We start from the raw sequence: 19,324 nt of genomic DNA on the forward strand, positions 1-19,324 counted from the left end.
ATTACCGTTCTCATCTCCCTCCATCAAGTAGTTTTCCATCCACTTTAACACTTTTCCTTTCAGTCCTCCATAAATCTCTAATTTCCATAACAGTCTCATGTGAGGTACCTTGTCAAAAGCTTTCTTTAAATCCAAATATACACAGTCCATCCATCCCTCTCTCTCTTGTATTTTGTCAACCACTCTTGAATAAAAGCTCAGTAGATTTGTTACACTTGACCTCCCTTTCCTGAAGCCAAATTGATGTGTCTGTGTGTGTGTGTGTGTGTGTGTGTGTGTGTGTGTGTGCGTGCGTGTATATTTACCTAATTGTATTTACCTAATTGTAACATACGGGAAAAGAGCTATGCTCGTACTGTCCCGTCTCCATATCTACTAATGTCCAGCTTTTTCTTAAAATCATGAATATTCCTTGCGTTGACCACTTCCACGTCTAAACTATTCCATGCTTCCACCCTTCTATGAGGGAAGCTGTATTTTTTCACATCTCTCCTATAAGTGGCCATTTTTAGTTTTTTCCCATGCCCTCTCGACATTCTTTCATTCCACATACACAGATCTTCCCTATCCATTTTTTCATGCCAATCATCACTCTGTATATTGCTATCAGGTCTCCCCTTTCTCTTCTGTTTTCCAGGGTCGGAAGTTGCATTCTGTTCAGTCTGTCTTCATAAGTCAAATCTCTTAAGTCAGGCACCATTTTTGTTGCAGCCCTCTGTACTTTCTCTAGTTTCCTTATGTGTTTCTTTAAGTTCGAGCCCACTGTATTGTTGCATATTCAAGCCTCGGTCTTATCATTGCAGTAATTATTTTCTTCATCATTTCTTCATCTAAATATACGAACGCCACTCTTATGTTCCTCAATAAGTTCAATACTTCTCCAATTATTTTGTTTATATGTCTCTCTGGCGATAGGTCATTGGTAATTGTCACCCCAAGGTCTTTTTCTTCATGACTGGTTTTATGTCTTCATTTCCTATCTTGTACATACTCCTGATTCTTCTTTCACTCTTGCCAAACTCTAATTTCTTGCATTTTGTCGTGTTGAACTCCATTTGCCATGTACAGCTCCATTTCCATATTCTGTCCAAGTCTTCCTGGAGTAGTTCGCAATCTTTGTCACATCTCACTTTTCTTAACAATTTTGCATCGTCTGCAAATAGGCTCACATAACTGGACACCCCATCCACCATGTCATTTATGTAGACCGCGAACATTACTGGTGCCAACACTGATCCCTGTGGAACTCCACTCTCCACCAAGCCCCATTCTGATGGTCTGTCCTTAATTATTGTTCTCATTTCTCTTCCTACCAAAAGTCTTCCATCCATTTTAGTAAACTGCCATGCACTCCTCCTACCATTTCAAGTTTCCAGATCAGTCTCCGGTGTGGTACCTTATCAAAGGCCTTTTTTAAATCCAGATATATTCCATCAGCCCAACCATCTCTTTCCTGTATTACATCTATCACCCTCGAATAGTAACATATCAGGTTTGTCGTACATGAACGCCCTTTTCTAAAACCAAATTGACACTCACAAAGTATGTCATTTTTCTCCAAGAAGTCTGTCCATCTATTCTTCACCACCCTCTCACACATCTTAGCTACCACACTTGTAAGTGACACTGGTCTATAGTTCAATGGGTCTCTCTTGTTACCTGATTTATAGATTGGGACAATGTTAGCTCTTTTCCAGTCTTGGGGCACTACACCTTCCCTTAATGAGGCATCAATTACTTCACAAACTTTTTCTGCCAGTTGCTCCTGCATTCTCTTAAAATCCATCCTGATACCCCATCAGGTCCCACAGCTTTTCTCACTTCTAAACTCCCCATCATATTCTTGATCTCCTCCACAGTTACTTGAAACTCCTTCATAATCCCTTTCTGTTCCATTACCAGTGGTTTGTCAAAAGCAGTCTCCTTTGTGAATACCTTCCGAAAGCATCCATTCATAGCCTCTGCCATTTCCTGGGATCCTCACTGCATACCCATTTACTTCTAAACTTTCAATACTTTCTCTATTTTTGATGTTGTTGTTCACATGTCTGTAAAAAAGCCTTGGTTGGTCTTTACATTTATCAATTATATCCTTTTCTTGTTTCTTTCTTTCTTCTCTTTTAATCAACACATATTCATTTCTTGCTCTTTTGTGTGTGTGTGTGTGTGTGTGTGTGTGTGTGTGTGTGTGTGTGTGTGTGTACATAGGTTGGGAGAAAGTACTGCTACCCGAAGAAAGGCCGGTACATGCTGAAGCTAGGAAATGTTTTGACCAAGAATTTCTCCCTGAGCGGCTTACATCTCCGTCTTGATGCCGTTCACTTCCAGTAAGTGATGGTGGTCATGTCATGTCATGTGACTCATATCACCATTTTTTTTCTTTTTATTTATGTAATGTCTGTAGTCAAAGATAACAAAAATTTATGGGAAAAAAAGTAAAACTGCCAGATCCTTGCCAGACACAACACTGAAGAAAGTATAAAAAAAGAAAGATGATGATTTATTCTCATTTCTTGAGTGTGTATTTGACAAGAAAGGAAGGAGCCAGTGGATAATGAAGTGTAGGAATGGAAGAAAGAATAGCCAGTGGTGTGTCAGGCAGCATCTTTAACACCTCACTACGTTGGTCATCTTTGTCAACACTCTTAAGAAAATAAAGAATGTGATGGTTTGGTAACATATCAAAAAGAGTAGACCAGCAACCATCTAAAACAGCCTGGAGAAAACCATTTCATGGAAGAAGAGAGAGAGAGAGAGAGAGAGAGAGAGAGAGAGAGAGAGAGAGAGAGAGAGAGAGAGAGAGAGTGGAAGAACTGCAAAGGATAAGAGTCACAAAAAGATGCAAGGGAGAGAAACGTGGAGTGGACTCAGACATGGTGTCAATCCCTCACTCAGACAAAAAAGACTAAACAGGAGAAAGGAGTGAATAGAAGGTAAAATTGTGTCTTGGTTATAAAATTCAAGGTCTTCACTGTTTACTCTTGACCTGTGAGTGTGACCAAACCATCTCATTTTAACTAAGCTAGCAGTAGACAATGGTACTGTATTAGTGTGGAGTTTTGTACTGACTCTATCATTAGCTTCCATATTTGAGTTATATCAGTAATTTTTCAATTTCCTTCCTCATGTATTTGAATGTTACTCTAAGGAATGAAGAGAGGAAACAAGTGGATAGAGTTGTTAGTATGGAGTTTAGATAAGTATTGTATAATCTCCAACATGTGCAATAGGTGTATTTACTATTACCATATTTGAGTTATAGGTGGAATTTAGATTAGATACATGCATTATATTTAATATTCCCATATTTCAGTTATATAGTACTGTTTTAATTTTCTTCCCTGTGTATTTGAATGTTGCTCTCAGAAATGACAGTGAAGTTCAAGTAAAGTTTGAAAAGCTTCCTCCATGGGTCAGCCGGCTCAAACTTGAAATGGAGAAAAGTGGGAATATTGTGGGCAGCGTGACGGTAGAAAGAACACCAGCTCTTATCCCAGGAAACTACACTATCAATAACTCATACAACCTGTGGGTGAGTATGTGTGTGTGTGTGTGTGTATTTACCTAGTTGTAGTTTTACAGGGCCTGGGCTTTATGCTCGTGTGGCTCCGTCTCCATATCTATACTTATCCAATCTTACTTTAAAAGTATCCACACTCGTTGCAGACACTACTTCTTCATTTAAACTGTTCCATGTCTCAATACATCTCTGCAGGAAACTATATTTTTTAATATCTCTCAGACATCTTCCTTTTCTCAGCTTTTTACTATGCGATCTTGTGCTTCGGATGTCATATTCTTCTATCAGGATCAGTTTCTCATTATCCACTTGGTCCATTCCGTTGATCAATTTATAAACTTGTATCAGGTCTCCTCTGTGTGTGTGTGTAATTCACCTCGGTCGCCTTCTGGTCACCCAGCCAGTCTTCCCCATTACGTAGCGAGCTCAGAGCTCATAGATCGATCTTCGGGTAGGACTGAGACCACAACACACTCAACACACTGGGAAAACGAGGCCACAACCCCTCGAGTTACATCCCGTACCTATTTACTGCTAGGTGAACAGGGGCCACACAGTAAGAGGCTTGCCCATTTGCCTCGCCGCCTCCGGGACTCGAACCCGGACCCTCTCGAGTGTGAGTCGAGTGTGCTAACCACTACACTACGCAGTGTGTGTGTGTGTGTGTGTGTAAGTAAGTACAGTAAGTACAGTTTAGATGCCAATCCAAGCAGATTTACAGTGAATATATCAGGCATGGTTTGTTGACTGTGTATTTACCTATTTGTGTATTACAGGGCCCGAGCTAAGTTCTCTGTGTCCTGTCTCCTTGTCTACTCCTGTCATATCTCTCTTTCATCTGATTGACACACACCACGTCAACAACATCACTGCTCAGTTTATTCCATTTATCAATACTATGATGCGGGAAACTGTATTTTCTCACGTCATTTAGACAGATGTCTTTTATTAGTTTTTTTCCATGTCCTCGCAGGTGACTTGTGGCCACCTTTATCAATTTTCTGTCCAATGTGTCAATCTTGTTCACCAATTTATACATAGTTATCATGTCTCCTCTTGTTCTTCTCTCTTCTAATGTGGTCAGCCCCAGCTCCCTCAGTCTTTCTTCATAGTCTAACTCCTTGAATCCTGGTACCATCCTTGTTGCCAGCCTCTGTACCCTTTCCACCTTCTTCACATTGTTTGTATTTATTTACCTAGTTGTAGTTTTACAGGGCCTGGGCTTTATGCTCGTGTGGTCCCATCTCCATATCTACACTTATCCAATTTTTCTTTAAAACTATGTACACTCTTTGCTAACACCACTTACTCACTCAAACTGTTCCAAGTCTCAACACATCTTTGCGGGAAACTAAATTTTTTAACATCTCAGACATCGTCCCTTCCTTAGTTTCTTACTAAGCGATCTTGTGCTTCTAAAGTCATATTCTTCTCTCAGGATCAGTTTCTCATTATCCACTCCATCCATTCCGTTAATCAATTTATAAACTTGTATCAGATCCCTCTCTCTTCTCTGCTCCAAGGTTGGTAGATCCATTACCTTTAGTCTCTCCTCATATGCCATCCCTTTAAATTCTGGAACCATTCTTCTAGCCATTTTTTGTAGTCTCTCTAATTTTCTTATGTGTTTCTTTTTATGGGGAGTCCACACAACTCCTGCATATTCCAATCTACTCCAATCTAGTACTTATCAATTTCTTCATCATTTCCTTGTCCATATAGTGAAATGCTACTCCAATATTCCTTAGCAAATTATACGTCTCTCTGAAAATTCTATCAATATGGCTTACCGGTTGATTATTTTCTTCCATTGTCACTCCCAAGTCCTATTCCTTTTTTACTTTTTCTAGTTCTACTCCATCTCCCATCTTATAGATTCCCACTGGTCATCTTTCACTTTTTCCCATTTCCATGACATGGCTTTTGTCCACATTGAATTCCATCTCCTATTTTTTGCTCCATTTCCAGATCTTGTTTAAGTCTTCCTGTAGTATTTCACAATCCTCTTTTTTGTTTAATGACTCTGCACAGTTTCGCATCGTCCGCAAACAGATTTATGTAGCCGTTCACTCCCTCTGGCATGTCATTTATATATACGAGAAAAAGTATTGCTGCCAATACTGACCCCTGTGGCACTCTGCTGTCTACTGTTCTCCACTTGGACTTCATATCTTTAACTATTGTCCTTATTTCTCTCCCCCTTAAGTAATTCTTCATCCATCTCAATGTGCTTCCTTTTAAGCCACCCTTCTCCTCTAACTTCCATAGTAATCTTTCATGTGGCACTTTATCAAACGCCTTTTTTAGATCTAAATAAATACAGTCAACCCATCCCTCTCTCTCTTGTACTTTATCAACTATTCTAGAGTAGAAACTAAATAAATTTGTCACACATGACTGACCTTTTCTAAAACCAAATTGGCTATTTGATAATATTTTGTTGTCTTCAAGAAACTCCATCCATTGCTTCTTTATTACTTTTCACACATCTTGCATATTACACTAGTTAGTGATACCGGTCTGTAATTTAAAGGTTCTTCCTTCCTTCCACTCTTATATATGAGAACCACCTCAGCTCTTTTCCACTCCACTGGCACTGTTCCATTTTCTATTGAGCATTTTATGATGTTGTATATTGGACTTGCTAGTTTTTCCCTACATTCTTTCAGTATTCTGCCTGAGACTTCATCCGATCCCATTGCCTTTTCCTCATCCAATTCCGTCATCAACTTTTTATTTCAAGCTTGGTTACTTTAATCTCTTTCATATAGACAGTCTCTATTACCCTGTGGTCTTTCAAATTTGGATTCCTTAGTAAAGACCTCATGAAATTTACTATTTAACAGTTCTGCCATACTCTTTGGGTCTTCCACCATTTCGTTTTCTCCTTTTAACCTTTCTATTGTTTCTTTTTGTCTTATTTTTCCATTTATGAATCTGTAGAACAATTTTGGTTGTTCCTTACATTTTTCGACAATGTCCTTTTCATAGTTCTTTTCTTCTTCCTTTCTCACCTTAGCATATTCATTTCTTGCTGTTTTGAAGTTTCCTTATTTTCTGGATTTCTGTTTCTTCTCCACCTTTTCCATGCTCCATCTCGTTTCTCCTTTGCCACAGCACATCTTGCATTAAACCAATCTTTCTTTCCTTTTTCTTTAGGTCTATATTTCGGAACATATTCCCTGACCCCAGTTTTGTATATTTCTAAAAATAAGTTATATTTCTCTTGAACCGTTAATGAGTTTTCCATCTCCTCCCAGTTTATGTTTTTAAAATAGTTCTTGAGATTCTCAATATCAGCCTTTCTGTAATTTAATCGGTCTCCTTTGTATGATTCATCTCTATCTTCCTTTCCTTCTTTATATCCATTTCTAATATTACATGGTCACTCTTTCCCAATGGGCACTTGTATCTTATATCATCGTTAATTGGTATATCCCTTGTAAAAACTAGATCTAATCTTGCCGGCTCATCGTTTCCTCTGAATCTCGTGTTTTCCTTTACTCTTTGGACCATCAAATTATCTATCATTACGTTCAGGAATCTATCTCCCCAGGCATCTTCCCCCATACCACTTTCATAATTTTCCCAGTCTACCTCCTTACAATTGAAATTTCCTACCAATATCACTTTTCTCCTTTCCTTAATGATTTTTGTAAGACTCCTTATTGTGTCATTTATCATGTCTTTATATTCTTGGTTAGTCCATGAGTTTGTTTTTGGTGGCACATATGTTCCAATGATTGTTAACTCCTTTTTGTTAATATGCATCTTAACATACAGTATTTCTGATTTTCCTTCCCCAAACTCCACTTGATTTACCACTATCTCCTTCCTTAACATCATCATGACTCCTCCTCCTCCTTTACCCACTCTGTCTCTCCTCCATATATTATACCTTTTATTTATGTCTATTATTATTGCCTCATTTAACTTTGTTTCCACCAGGCATACAATATCTGGTTCTTCTTTCTTTATGTAATCTCTTAATTCTAATTTACTAGATAAAATCCCATCTATGTTTGTATACATCATTTTTAATCTCTTGTTCTTATCATTTTTAGTTAAACTTGCTCCATTCTTTTCTCTTCTTTCTCTTTTATATACCATTTCCTTATCCTGTCTCCTATAATTCTCCAAAAAAATGCCTTCTTCTCCTCCTCTGACCTTGCATTATTTTTTTCTCTTGCTTCTGCCACCAGTTCATTGTGTTTCTTCCTTTCCTCCTCGTTTCTATTTTTCTTTATATGTATATCTTTGCAACCTTCTGTTTCTCTGAGTTTTGTTTTTCTATATAGTAGTACTTCTGCTGCTGCTTGTGATTTTAGTAATATCTTAATTGGTCTCACTGTTCCTTCTTGATATGGTCCCATTCTATGGATTTCTTCTACTTCCTCTTCTAAGTTCTGTCTATCCTCATCATTCAGATGTTTTAGTAGGTCTTTTACTGATTTCATTTCGTCTTTTTCCCTTCTTGGTCTATATTTAACATTTTTTTCTTTCAGTCCAAAAATAATTACACTCTTCTTTTATTCTGCAATTTCTCTTACTAAATTTTCTTTTTTCTTGAGGACTCCTATCATTTTGCTTGTCATATTTTCATCTCTTTCTTTTAACTGTTCTTGAAATACTTCTTGAAATGATTCCGTGTCTTTCTTATCTTGGATTCTCCATGCTTGTACTTCTTTTTTAATCACGTCTTGTACTCTTTCTTCTTCTTTGTTAACTTTTTTTTTTTTTTTTTTTTTTTTTTTTACATTACAAGGGCACTGGCCAAGGGAAAACAAAGTGTTGGAAAAAAAAAATCCCGCTGGTTGCCAGGCCCTGTTAAGAGGAAAGTAGAAAGAGAAAACAAAAAATCTAAAAGGAGGGTCCAGTTAACGTAAGAGGTGTCTTGACACTCCTCTTTGAAAGAGTTTAAGTCATAGGCAGGTGGAAATACAGACACAGGTAGAGAGTTCCAGAGTTTACCAGTGTAGGGAATGAAGGAGTGAAGATACTGGTTAACTCTTGCATTAGGAAGATGGACAGAATAGGGATGAGAAGAAGTAGAGAGTCTTGTGCAGCGAGGCCGCAGGAGGGGGGAAGGCATGCAGTTAGCAAATTCAGAAGAGCAGACAGCATGAAAACAGCGGTAGAAGACAGATAAAGATGCAACATTCAACGGTGACTTAAAGAATCAAGACAGTCAGTTAGAGGAGAAGAGTTGATAAGACGAAAAGCTTTAGATTCCACCTTGTTTAGTAAAGCTGTGTGTGGATCCCCAGACATGAGAGCCATACTCCATACACGGGCGGATAAGGCCCTTGTACAGAGCAAGCAGCTGGGAGGAGAGAAAATGGACGAAGACGCCATAGGACACCTAACTTCTTGGAAGCTGATTTAGCAAGAGTAGAGATGTGAAATTTCCAGTTTAGATTTTTAGTGAAGGATAGACCGAGTGTGTTTAATGTAGAGGAGAGGGAAGTTGAGTGTTATTGAAGAAGAGAGGATAGTTGTCTGGAAGGTTATGTCGAGTAGATAGTTGTAGAAATTGAGTTTTTGAGGCATTGAACAAAACCAGGTTTTCTCTGCCCCAATCAGAAACAAGTGAAAGATCAGAAGTTAGGCGTCCTATAGCATCTCGCCTTGAGTCATTTAATTGTTGTTGGGTTGGGCGTCTGTTGAACGCTGTTGAATAATGCAGGGTGGTATCATCAGCATAGGAGTGGATAGGGCATTGAGTCAGATTTAGGAGATCATTGATGAATAATAGAAAGAGAGTGGGTGATAGGACAGAACCCTGTGGAACACCACTGTTGATAGTTTTAGGGAAGAACAGTGACCGTCTACTACAGCAGCAATAGAACGATCGGAAAGAAACTGGAGATGAAGGTACAGAGAGAAGGATAGAATCCGTAGGAGGGTAGTTTAGAAATTAAAGATTTGTGCCAGACTCTATCGAAGGCTTTCGATATGTCAAGGCCGACAGCAAAGGTTTCACCGAAGTCCCTAAAGAGGATGACCAAGATTCAGTTAGGAAAGTAAGAAGATCACCAGTAGATCTGCCTTTACGGAAACCATACTGGCAATCAGAGAGAAGGTTGTGAGCTGATAGATGCCTCATTATCTTCCTATTAAGGATAGACTCAAAGGCTTTAGAAAGGCAGGAAATCAAAGCTATAGGGCGGTAGTTAGAAGGATTGGAGTGGTCACCTTTTTAGGGACAGGTTGAATGTGAGCAAACTTCCAGCAAGAAGGATAAATAGAAGTAGAGAGACACAGATGAAAGAGTTTGACCAGGCAGTGAGCGAGTTCGGAAGCACAGTTTTGAGAACAACAGGAGGGACTCCATCCGGACCGTAAGCCTTCCGAGAATCAAGGCCAGAGAGGGCCAGGAAAACGTCTTTATAAAGAATTTTAATTTTAGGGATGAAGTAGTCAGAGGGTGGAGGAGTAGGAGGAATATGCCCAGAATCATCCAAAGTTGAGTTGGTAGCAAAGGTTTGAGCGAAGAGTTCAGCTTTAGAAAAGAAGAGACAGCTGTAGAGCCATCTGGATGAAGTAAAGGAGGGAAAGACGAAGAAGTAAAGTTGTTAGAGATATTATTGGCTAGATGCCAGAAATCTCGAGAGGAGTTAGAATTGGAAAGACTTTGACATTTTCTATTGATGAAAGAGTTTTAGTAAGTTGGAGAATAGATTTGGCATGATTACGGGCAGAAATATATAGGGCATGAGTTTCAGCAGTTGGATGGCTACGGAACCGTTTGTGAGCCGCCTCTATCATTGACAGCACGAGAACAAGCAGAGTTAAACCAAGGCTTTTTAGCTTTAGGGTTAGAGAAAGTATGAGGAATGTATAGCTCCATGCCAGAGATAATCACCTCTGTTATGCGCTCGGCACAAAGAGAAGGATCTCTGACATGAAAACAATAATCATCCCAAGGAAATCAGAATAGTACTGCCTTAGTTCCTCCCACTTAGCAGAGTTAAAATGCCAGAAGCACCTCCGCTTAGGCGGGTCCTGAGGCTGCACTGGAGTGATAGAACTGGTAACGGAAATTAGATTGTGGTCGGAGGAGCCCAACGGAGAGGAAAGTTTAACAGAGTAAGCAGAAGGGTTGGAGGTTAGGAAAAGATCAAGAATGTTGGGCGTGTCTCCAAGGCGGTCAGGAATACGGGTAGGGAACTTCACTAGCTGCTCTAGGTCATGAAGGATAGCAAAGTTGAAGGTTTGTTCACCAGGTTGGTCAGTGAAAGAAGATGAAAGCCAAAGCTGGTGGTGAACATTGAAATCCCTAAAATGGAGATCTCAGCAAAAGGAAAGTGAGATAAGATGTGCTCCACCTTGGAAGTCAAATAGTCAAAGAATTTTACATAGTCAGAGGAATTAGGTGAGAGGTATACAGCACAGATGAATTTAGTTAGAGAGTGACATTGAAGTCTTAGCCAGATGGTAGAAAATTCTGAAGATTCAAGATTGTGGGCACGAGAGCAAGTGGTGTCGTTACGCACGTATGCGCAACATCCAGCTTTGGATTGAAAATGAGGATAGAGCAAGTAGGAGGAACAGAAAAGGGGCTGCTGTCAGTAGTCACAGACAACTGTGTTTCGGTTAGGAAGAGAAGATGAGGTTTAGTAGAGGAGAGGTGGTGTTCCACAGATTGAAAATTAGAACGAAGGCCACGAATGTTGCAGAAATTGATAGTGAAAGTATTAGATGAAGTGTCAAGACACCCAAGGTCGACAGCAGAGGGCAGTCCGACCTGGGGACATTTATTGTCCCTCCCAGAGGGGGACTCCGAGGCAGGGCGTGGTGAAGCCATTATTAAATTTTGATTTGAAGAGAGTGTAAAAGTGTAAGGTGTTGTAGTGTAGTGTAGAAGTAGTAGAAGTTGTCTTTAGAGGGCAGGCTGCAGCTGCTCAATTGTATAAATGAGACCACAAAGGGAACCGGGAAGAGAGGACAAGGGGAATCACTCAGTCTGCAGCACTGCCTACATCCCCGTAAGTACCTCTCCTGGAGTATTCCACCGGGCGGCAGGTGACTACTGCCTACTCCACTAGATCTTTTAGCTTTTCTTTTTCTTTCTCGGCTTTACCGAGTCCTTCTTCCATCAATTTCTTGTAGTTCGCTACTTCCACTTTTAATTCTTCATTTTCGGTTCTTAGCCTAGTTTCGTTTTCTTCCACTCTTTTTATCCTTTCTTTCAATTTCTGGAGCTCTTTATCCTGTTCTTCATTCTCTTTCATTCCCATACTCTCCTTTATCAATTTATCTAATTTACGTTCGATAGTCAAGACTCTATCAAACAGTGAAGTTTGCGCCGTATCAAAGCCTTCAAATTCTCTTTCTCCCTCACCAACATTGTTATCATCAGCTTTCATTCTTTCCCTTGTCACATACCTGCATTTAGATGGAATATCTTTCTCACTCATTATTATTTAACACTGTATTCATGAAAAAAAAAATGAGTCCACACTTTTCACCCAGGCCACTGTAAACCCAAACAAAGGTAGTGAAGATCAGCTGATTCTCGGGAGCGACGGTATTGCGTGCTTCCTCTACTGCGTCTCGTGTGTGTGTGTGTGTATTTTACCTAGTTGTAGTTTTACAGGGCCTGGGCTTTATGCTCGTGTGGCCCCATCTCCATATCTACACTTATCCAATCTTACTTTAAAAGTGTGCACACTCTTTGCAGACACTACTTCTTCATCTAAACTGTTCCACGTCTCAATACATCTCTGCGGGAAACTATATTTTTTAATATCTCTCAGACATCTTCCCTTTCTCAGCTTTTTACTATGCGATCTTGTGCTTGGATGTCATATTCTTCTCTCAAGATCAGTTTCTCATTATCCACTTGGTCCATTCCGTTGATCAATTTATAGACTTGTATCAGGTCTCCTCTCTCCTTCTTTGTTCCAAGGTTGGTAGATCCATAGCCTTTAGTCTCTCCTCATATGTCATCCCTTCAAGTTCTGGGACCATTCTTGTAGCCATTTTTGTAGCCTCCAATTTTCTTATGTGTTTCTTTTTATGAGGGGTCCACACTACTCCTGCATATTCCAATCTAGGTCTTATTATAGTATTTATCAATTTCTTCATCATTTCTTTGTCCATGTAGTGAAATGCTACTCCAATATTCCTCAGCAAATTATATGTTTCTCTAAAAATTCTATCAATATGGCTTACTGGTTGATTGTTTTCTTCCATCGTCACTCCTAAGTCCTTTTCCTTTTTGACTTTCTCCAGTTCCACACCATCTCCCATCTTATAGATCCCCACAGGTCGTCTTTCAATCTTTCCCATTTCCATGACATGGCTTTTGTTCACATTGAATTCCATTTCCCACTTCTTACTCCATTCCCAGATCTTATTTAGGTCTTCTTGCAGTATTTCACAATCCTCCTTTTACTTTATAACTCTGCACAGTTTCGTATCATCTGCAAACAAATTTATGTAGCTGTTCACTCCTTCTGGCATGTCGTTAATATAAATGAGGAAAAGTATTGGTGCCAATACTGACCCCTGTGGCACTCTGCTTTCTACTGCTCTCCACATGGACTTCATATCTTTAACTACCGTCCTTATTTCTCTCCCACTCAAATAATTTTCTATCCATCTCAATGTGCTTCCTTTTAAGCCACCCTTCTCTAACTTCCACAGTAATCTTGCGTGTGGCACTTTGTCAAACGCCTTTTTTAAATCCAAGTAGATGCAGTCAACCCATCCCTCTCTCTCTTGTACTCTATCAACTATTCTAGAATAGAAACTCAATAAATTAGTTACACAAGACCGTCCTTTTCTAAAACCAAATTGGCTATTTGACATTAATTTGTTGTCTTCAAGGAACTCGATCCATTGTTTCTTTATTATTCTTTCACACATCTTGCATATTACACTAGTTAGTGATACCAGTCTGTAATTTAAAGGTTCTTCTTTCCTTCCACTCTTATATATGGGAACCACCTCAGCTCTTTTCCATTCTACTGGCACTGTTCCATTTTCTATTGAGCATTTTATGATGTTGTATATAGGACTTGCTAGTTCTTCCCTACATTCTTTCAGTATTCTGCCTGAGACTTCATCCAGTCCCATTACCTTCTCTTCATCCAGTTCCTTCATTAACTCTTTTATTTCAAGCTTGGTTACTTTAATCTCTTTCATATAGATTGTCTGTCTATTACCCTGTGGCCTCTCAAGTTTGGATTCTTTAGTAAAGACCTCCTGGAATTTTTTATTTAATAGTTCTGCCATACTTTTTGGGTCTTCCACCATCTCGTTCTCTCCTTTTAACCTTTCTATTGTTTCTTTTTGCCTAATTTTTCCATTTATGAATCTATAAAATAATTTTGGTTGCTCCTTACATTTTTCGACAATATCTTTTTCGAAGTTCTTTTCCTCTTCCTTCCTCACCTTAACATATTCATTTCTCGCTGCCTTGAAGTTTTCCTTGTTTGTTGGATTCTATTTCTCCTCCACCTTTCCATGCTCCATCTCTTTTCTCCTTTGCCCTAGCACACCTTGCATTAAACCAATCTTTCTTTCCTTCTTCTTTAGGTCTATATTTTGGGACATATTCCCTGACTCCTGTTTTGTATATTTCCAAAAATAAGTTATATATGTCTTGCATTGTCTCTGAGTTTTCCATCTCTACCCAGTCTACGTTTTTAAAATAGTTCTTGAGATTCTCAATATCAGCCTTTCTGTAATTTAATCGGTCTCCTTTGTATGAATCATCTCTATCTTCCTTTCCTTCTTCTATATCTATTTCTAATATTGCATGGTCACTCTTTCCCAATGGGCACTTATATCTTATATCATCATTTATTTGTATACCCCTTGTAAAAACTAGGTCCAATCTCACCGGCTCGTCGTTTCCTCTGAATCTTGTGCATTCCTTTACTCTCTGGTCCATCATATTGTCTATCATTAGGTTTAAGAATCTTTCTCCCCAGGCTCCTTCCCCCATACCACTTTCATAATTTTCCCAGTCCACTTCTTTACAGTTAAAATCTCCTACTAATATCACTTTTCTCCTTTCTTTAACGATTCTCATTAGACTCCTTATTGTGTCATCTATCATGTCTTTATATTCTTGATTGGTCCATGAATTTGTTTTTGGTGGCACATATGTTACAATGATTGTTAACACTTTTTTATTAATATGCATCTTAATATACAATACTTCTGCTTTTCCTTCCCCACTTGCCACTTGTGTGTGTGTGTGTGTGTGTGTACGTGTGTGTACTAGATATCTATATACCAAGCCAGCAATCCCACACAGGGAGCCCCAGACAATACAACACACAAACACACACACACAAACACACAGACGAGACGCAGCAGAGGAAGGACGCGATACCGTCGCTCCCGAGAATCAGCTGATCTTCACTACCTTTGTTTGGGTTTACAGTGGCCTGGGCGATAAGTGTGGACTCATTTTTCCTTTCATGAATACAGTGTTAAATAATAATGAGTGAGAAAGATATTCCATCTAAATGTAGGTATGTGACAAGGGAAAGAATGAAAGCTGATGATGACAATGTTGGTGAGGGAGGAGGAGAATTTGAAGGCTTTGATACGGCGCAAACTTCACTGTTTGATAGAGTCTTGACTATCGAACGTAAATTAGATAAATTGATAAAGGAGAGTATGGGAATGAAAGAGAATGAAGAACAGGATAAAGAGCTCCAGAAATTGAAAGAAAGGATAAAAGAGTGGAAGAAACGAAACTAGGCTAAGAACCGAAAATGAAGAATTAAAAGTGGAAGTAGCGAACTACAAGAAATTGATGGAAGAAGGACTCGGTAAAGCCGAGAAAGAAAAAGAAAAGCTAAAAGATCTAGTTAACAAAGAAGAAGAAAGAGTACAAGACGTGATTAAAAAAGAAGTACAAGTATGGAGAATCCAAGATAAGAAAGACAAGGAATCATTTCAAGAAGTATTTCAAGAACAGTTAAAAGAAAGAGATGAAAATATGACAAGCAAAATGATAGGAGTCCTCAAGAAAAAAGAAAATTTATTAAGAGAAATTGCGGAAAAAAAGAAGAGTGTAATTATTTTTGGACTGAAAGAAAAAAATGTTAAATATAGACCATGAAGGGAAAAAGACGAAATGAAATCAGTAAAAGACCTACTAAAACATCTGAATGACGAGGATAGACAGAACTTAGAAGAGGAAGTAGAAGAAATCCATAGAATGGGACCATATCAAGAAGGAACAGTGAGACCAATTAAGATATTACTAAAATCACAAGCAGCAGCAGAAGAAGTACTATATAGAAAAACGAAACTCAGAGAAACAGAAGGTTGCAAAGATATATATATATATAAAGAAAAATAGAAACGAGGAGGAAAGGAAGAGACACAATGAACTGGTGGCAGAAGCAAGAGAAAAAAATAATGAAAGGTCAGAGGAGGAGAAGAAGGCATTTTTTTGGAGAATTATAGGAGACAGGATAAGGAAATGGTATATAAAAGAGAAAGAAGAGAAAAGAATGGAGCAAGTTTAACTAAAAATGATAAGAACAAGAGATTAAAAATGATGTATACAAACATAGATGGAATTTTATCTAGTAAATTAGAATTAAGAGATTACATAAAGAAAGAAGAACCAGATATTGTATGCCTGGTGGAAACAAAGTTAAATGAGGCAATAAAAATAGACATAGATAAAAGGTATAATATATGGAAGAGAGACAGAGTGGGTAAAGGAGGAGGAGGAATCATGATGATGTTAAGGAAGGAGATAGTGGTAAATCTAGTGGAATTTGGGAAGGAAAATCAGAAATACTGCATGTTAAGATGCATATTAACAAAAAGGAGTTAACAATCATTGGAACATATGTGCCACCAAAAACAAACTCATGGACTAACCAAGAATATAGAGACATGATAGATGACACAATAAGGAGTCTTACAAGAATCATTAAGGAAAGGAGAAAAGTGATATTGATAGGAGATTTCAACTGTAAGGAGGTAGACTGGGAAAATTATGAAAGTGGTATGGGGGAAGATGCCTGGGAGATAGATTCCTGAACCTAATGATAGATAATTTGATGGTCCAAAGAGTAAAGGAAAACACAAGATTCAGAGGAAACGATGAGCCGGCAAGATTAGACCTAGTTTTTACAAGGGATATACCAATTAACGATGATATAAGATACAAGTGCCCATTGGGAAAGAGTGACCATGTAATATTAGAGATGGATATAGAAGAAGGAAAGGAAGATAGAGATGAATCATACAAAGGAGACCGATTAAATTACAGAAAGGCTGATATTGAGAATCTCAAGAACTATTTTAAAAACGTAAACTGGGAGGAGATGGAAAACTCATTAACTGTTCAAGAGAAATATAACTTATTTTTGGAAATATACAAAACTGGGGTCAGGGAATATGTTCTGAAATATAGACCTAAAGAAAAAAGAAAGAAAGATTGGTTTAATGCAAGATGTGCTAGGGCAAAGGAGAAATGAGATGGAGCATGGAAAAGGTGGAGAAGAAACAGAAATCCAGAAAATAAGGAAAACTTCAAAACAGCAAGAAATGAATATGCTAAGGTGAGAAAGGAAGAAGAAAAGAACTATGAAAAGGACATTGTCGAAAAATGTAAGGAACAACCAAAATTGTTCTACAGATTCATAAATGGAAAAATAAGACAAAAAGAAACAATAGAAAGGTTAAAAGGAGAAAATGGAATGGTGGAAGACCCAAAAAGTATGGCAGAACAGTTAATTAGTAAATTTCATGAGGTCTTTACTAAGGAATCCAAATTTGAAAGACCACAGGGTAATAGAGAGACTGTCTATATGAAAGAGATTAAAGTAACCAAGCTTGAAATAAAAAAGTTGATGACGGAATTGGATGAGGAAAAGGCAATGGGACCGGATGAAGTCTCAGGCAGAATACTGAAAGAATGTAGGGAAGAACTAGCAAGTCCAATATACAACATCATGAAATGCTCAATAGAAAATGGAACAGTGCCAGTGGAGTGGAAAAGAGCTGAGGTGGTTCCCATATATAAGAGCGGAAGGAAGGAAGAACCTTTAAATTACAGGCCGGTATCACTAACTAGTGTAATATGCAAGATGTGTGAAAAAGTAATAAAGAATCAATGGATCGAGTTTCTTGAAGACAACAAAATATTATCAAATAGCCAATTTGGTTTTAGAAAAGGTTGGTCATGTGTGACAAATTTATTGAGTTTCTACTCTAGAATAGTTGATAAAGTACAAGAGAGAGAGAGGGATGGGTTGACTGTATTTATTTAGATCTAAAAAAGGCTTTTGATAAAGTGCCACATGAAAGATTACTATGGAAGTTAGAGGAGAAGGGTGGCTTAAAAGGAAGCACATTGAGATGGATGAAGAATTACTTAAGGGGGAGAGAAATAAGGACGATAGTTAAGGTGGAAATTCGTTAATTTGGTCAAAAAAATTGAAAAATTGGAAACTTGGTACTTGGGTTCGTTTCTGGAGAGGGAAGCCATGGCCGAAGTTGCCAGGCACATAACGCACTGCTTACCTGGTAATGGCGGGTTTAAAGGGCCGGCCCTTTCAATACCCAAGCGTGCATACGCCCCTTTTTCTTCTAGTCTTTGTTTTGCTTGTATTTTTTTTTTTCTTTTTTTTGAGCTGTTTTATTTATTTTTTGCATGATGTACGATAGTTTAGTATCAGGCAGTGAGGGTGAGGAAGACGCTACTCCCTCAGTACCAATCGATACAGCCTTAGGGAGTGCGCGTGCGTGCAGCCTACCTGTTGATCGTATTTTACACGTGTTGGGTTCCCAAATTGTGACAATGCCACGTGTAAGGCCATGATGTAACATGGCCTGAAACTATCTAAACAGCCACTACCAGCCTCCAAGCAGTTGTCAAGGGATTATGTAAGTACATATCTGAGTTTGGTACATATTGGAGTGAGTTATTTATTTATTTTTTTTATGCCATGTGGGCTTTTCACGGGAATTTATGGGCTAAAGGGGATACTTTTTAGGGTACCTCCTATCTTAAAGCCCACCTGCTAGGAAACCGTTGCCCCGAGTGAGGAAGTGAGTTATGTGGGGGTTTTGAAGATGTTCACAGAAAAATGCGTTTTTCTCGACTTTCAGTTTTTCAGCATATACTGTTGAATAACTTTTCAGTAATTGGTCAATTTCAAAAATTTTTGCAGCAAAATGATCAACAACCTCATCTTAACAAATGCCAGCATGATAATGCATGAACTCACTCAAATAAATTTACAACAGGCTTATAAACTCAAATTTTGATGAAAAAAGGTAACAATTTGGCGTGTAATGAAATTGTTATAACATAGGTTATGTGTATGCCGATGCTAACATTTATTTGTTGTTATGTATATTATATGTGGTTAAGAGGAAATTGCCACACTTATTAGTTTTGATTTTATAATGGTATTTTGAATTATTTTCTTATCGCCGAAAAAATATTTATTGCAAAAAAACTACGCCACATTTGTGTACCAAATTAACACTGAAGACGTACACCATAAACGTACACCTTGTGTATAAATATTATTGAATTCGGTGAAAAATAGCAATGGAAGAGCCAAAAAACCGATATTGATATCGAGTCATCGAATTACCACCTTAAAGATATGAAGTCCAAGTGGAGAACAGTAGACAGCGGAGTGCTATAGGGATCAGAATTGGCACCAATACTTTTTCTCGTATATATAAATGACATGCCAGAGGGAGTGAACAGCTACATAAATCTGTTTGCGGACGATGCGAAACTGTGCAGAGTCATTAAACAAAAAGAGGATTGTGAAATACTACAGGAAGACTTAAACA

General features: G+C 38.3%; 1 protein-coding gene across 2 annotated transcripts in view; it reads left to right on the plus strand.

Moving 5' to 3' along the window:
* LOC123512092 overlaps nt 1–19,324 on the plus strand; it is a 91,172-nt gene that overhangs the window by 25,311 nt on the left and 46,537 nt on the right. For both annotated transcript variants that reach the window (XM_045268299.1, XM_045268300.1), the window contains exons 5-6: nt 2,209–2,327; nt 3,367–3,532. In XM_045268299.1, the coding sequence (XP_045124234.1) occupies nt 2,209–2,327; nt 3,367–3,532 (285 nt within the window). The remainder of the gene's footprint in view (nt 1–2,208; nt 2,328–3,366; nt 3,533–19,324) is intronic.

Source organism: Portunus trituberculatus, chromosome 32 (assembly GCF_017591435.1).
Source record: "Portunus trituberculatus isolate SZX2019 chromosome 32, ASM1759143v1, whole genome shotgun sequence".
In the NCBI taxonomy this organism is placed as follows: Eukaryota; Metazoa; Arthropoda; class Malacostraca; order Decapoda; family Portunidae; genus Portunus; species Portunus trituberculatus.